Source organism: Daktulosphaira vitifoliae, unplaced genomic scaffold, assembly GCF_025091365.1.
Source record: "Daktulosphaira vitifoliae isolate Bord-2020 unplaced genomic scaffold, ASM2509136v1 Scaffold_3, whole genome shotgun sequence".
Classification (NCBI taxonomy): Eukaryota; Metazoa; Arthropoda; class Insecta; order Hemiptera; family Phylloxeridae; genus Daktulosphaira; species Daktulosphaira vitifoliae.
Window position 1 is genome coordinate 24,360,200 of NW_026099574.1, and position 3,348 is coordinate 24,363,547.

The 3,348-nt window shown below is 32.0% G+C and overlaps 1 protein-coding gene across 1 annotated transcript in view; it reads left to right on the forward strand.

Annotated features, from left to right (window-relative positions):
- The first annotated feature begins 1,713 nt into the window (after window positions 1-1,713).
- LOC126902092 (uncharacterized) overlaps window positions 1,714-3,348 on the forward strand; it is a 2,965-nt gene continuing 1,330 nt past the window's right edge. The window contains exon 1 of the mRNA XM_050679115.1: window positions 1,714-1,718. Coding sequence (XP_050535072.1) covers window positions 1,714-1,718 — 5 coding nt within the window. The remainder of the gene's footprint in view (window positions 1,719-3,348) is intronic.

The following is a 3,348-nucleotide window of genomic DNA, read 5'->3' on the forward strand; positions in this document are numbered from 1 at the left end:
GCAATATAGAAAAGCAAAAAACCAGACAGGTAATCTATGCTTAAAATTTTGATTGCCTCAATATTTTCTTTGAAGACATTCAAAAAAAGTTGCAAAGATGAAAGTGATTCACTATTTATAGGCTGAAATGCAAAGATTTTGTCCAAGTGTGCTGTTGCTGACACTCTTTTGTTTTCATACCTATCAGTAAGTGCGCTCCACGCTATATCATAATTGGCTTCCGTAATTGTTATACATTTTATGACAGTGAGCGCGGAGCCGGACAAATACGAAAGAAGGAAATGGAATCACCTAATTTTATTAGAATCGACATTCACAATAGATTCAAATGTATCACGGAAAGTAGTTCAATCTGTGATACTACCATCAAAAATAAAGTCATATTCGCATAAATGTTGTTATATAACGAATGAGAATGGCTGGGCGCAGCAACAGCGGGTTGCGGTGTGATCTCGTTTTGAACTACAGACGCAGCAGCACTAATATCATAAAACATGTTTTCCATTTCGAGAGTCACTGTCGAATCGATACTATTGAACTCTTCGACGCAATCGAGTTCTATTAACGCGTTTACAATAGCCTGTTGATGTTTGCGAAATTGTTTTTTGAGAACACTTAATTGACGAACGCGTACTTTAAACTGTTCTTTAAGGCTAATGTTAGACTTAAACTTAATGGCGAATTTATGAATTTCAGTAATCGACTTAAGTAAACTATCCCGAAAAGTGCGTGCTCCAATGAGAGTCTTTTCTTCTAGATTTACTTTGAAATGCCTCGGGGCCATTATTAAGAAAAATAAATATCCACGCTCGAAGGACCAATGTTGGAACGCAGCGCCCGGTGGTATTCACGTGGTTCGTTAACGTTTGTGGTTTTATTTTGCCTTAAGTTTTTAGCTATGTCGAGGATAAGGAATAAGGTGAGTGGACTGTATGTTTAAATGTATAATGAATTTTACAAAATATAATTAAAACAATTAAATGTATTATACAAGAAATATAAAATCTTATATACACCAATGTGTATATAAACCAATAATAAATTATATAAGTGAGTCTTAGAAAGATAAATGAATAAGCATTATACTTATCTGCTAAATGAAACGGCTGATGATAATGTTGAATATTGAAAGGATCAATTGAAGTCGAATGCAAATAGCTGACTAATGTGTACAATATGCTGTCAATGGTATTGCGATGTATCTCAGAAAATATATAGACCTAACGGCAATAAACTGAGCGCACAGGGTACGACAATCACAAAGGTGATATTTTCTTTTTACAGTAAAACGAATACAAGACTACTGGTTCGCAAACGCCATAGAGCTTATAGCAGAAGAGCGTTAAGATGGCGTCGACAATGCTGACATAGAGAGAAGACCGACAACAACTCGATGTAACACAACGATAACATGAATAATCAACAACACATTTTCTTGACAGCATATTCGATCAATGTGTATCCAACAATTATCAAAAGTTATAAAGGTTTTTAGTTTAAATTAATTATTTCCAAAAAAAAGATCCCTTTACTCTTAATAAACCAATAGAATATGACACTAATTTCTAAAAAACTCTTTCATATAAGTTTTTGTATAACAATTTATTTTATTTTTCTAAACTTAGCGAATTTTATGCAAAAATTGTTTTTTTTTTCGATAACTTTGATGTCTGTTCACACTTTGAAAGTAAGTCCAGAGGTCAAATTTTTGAAATGAAGTATGTTACACAATCATTATATTTATATACAGAATTATCGGTTTATCTTAAATATAATTTTGGAAATCAAATTTTTGATATTTTTCAGTTACGTATATTTCTTGATTAATTAGCTATAAATGACTTTTTAGAATCATGTCTTAAAATTTATAGGGGTGTCATTTTTATATCTCCATATGACAACTATCATAAATTGTAGATTGATCTTTCTAGTTACGATAAAGAAGGGATGCATTTCGTAGGTTTGCAACTAGTATGCGCCCTACCACAATACATAGAAGCAAAATTTCATTTATTGATGTATATCAGTATACATCTTGTAATAAACGGGTAGCTATACAACTCTTTATAAAATCAATAAAAAAAAGCATCTTTAAGTAAATAGTAGATTCCTAGTAAATATTCACTAAAGATACCCTAAAAAGTATACTTATTTAGTCTGTCAGATTATGTATACACAATAATACATATCAACTATATTTGATCAAAAAATATTGCTTACCACTGTTTTGGTTAATTGTTAAATTTTTACAAATTTTATTAGAAATTTTTATATATTGAACCCTGAAAATATATAATTACGATTACTAATAACGAATATACTATACGATAGTTTAAAATATTCGAAAATGCGCATCACTAGTAAAAATATTCGATAGTTACATAATATATTCGAATAGTTTGTAACGTCACAAATTCGAAGGTGGACCGTTTATGATTTTTTGTTATGTCTACTTATTTATTTTATAGCGCGAAAGAACCTCCTTTTTCTGACACAGCGGTGTCAACCACTCATTATTTTGCCACTGACCGCTAGATAAGGCGATAAAAGAGAAATATAATTTATATCGAATTGTTTATCAGTATTGATCCCTTCCGAAAAGACTGGCCGTTATCAATTTGAAATTGCCGTTAGATCGGTGTTGACTCTTCTCTATTCTTTCTTCTGTCATTGACCGTGCTAGGGTGCACACATTTGTTGTTTTATTGACACTTTTTTTCAATGATGGATTAGAGCCGCCAACGGCGAACGGCCAGGTTTTTTTTCGACGAAGCATCCAGACCATCGGATGGGGTCTCTTCGGAGTCCGGATATCGTTTTCTTTTAGCTTCGATGCGAAGCTGAGAAGGTATTGGTTTTACTATGATGTGTTATTTTTTGTGTTCGTTACCACTTTTTCTCAGCTCTCACCGAACGGATTTCTTTCNTTTTTTTTTGTGTCTGTTACCACTTTTTCTCAGCTCTCACCGAACGGATTTCTTTCAACGATACGTCAAAAGATCACAAATTGTATCTAGTCGAAGACATTACCCTTCAAAATTGAAAAAATTTCCCTCGTTCCCCGTAAATGGGGGAAACCTCCAAAAAAATTACAAATTTAAAAATCGCTAATTTTCGAAATTTTTTCAATTTTTTTTACTTAAATGTGCCGTAACTTTTTCAAAAATAAACATATCAATATAATTTTTTTTTTTATAGATATTTGATGTCTTTACCTATCATTTGATATATTTCTTTTGTAAATTTGACCCTTTATCTGCCCACAGTGTGGGATTTAAAATGACAACTTTTTCACAAAAAATTAACTTTTTCAACTTAACTTTTGAAAATGTTCCGGAAGGTCTGACA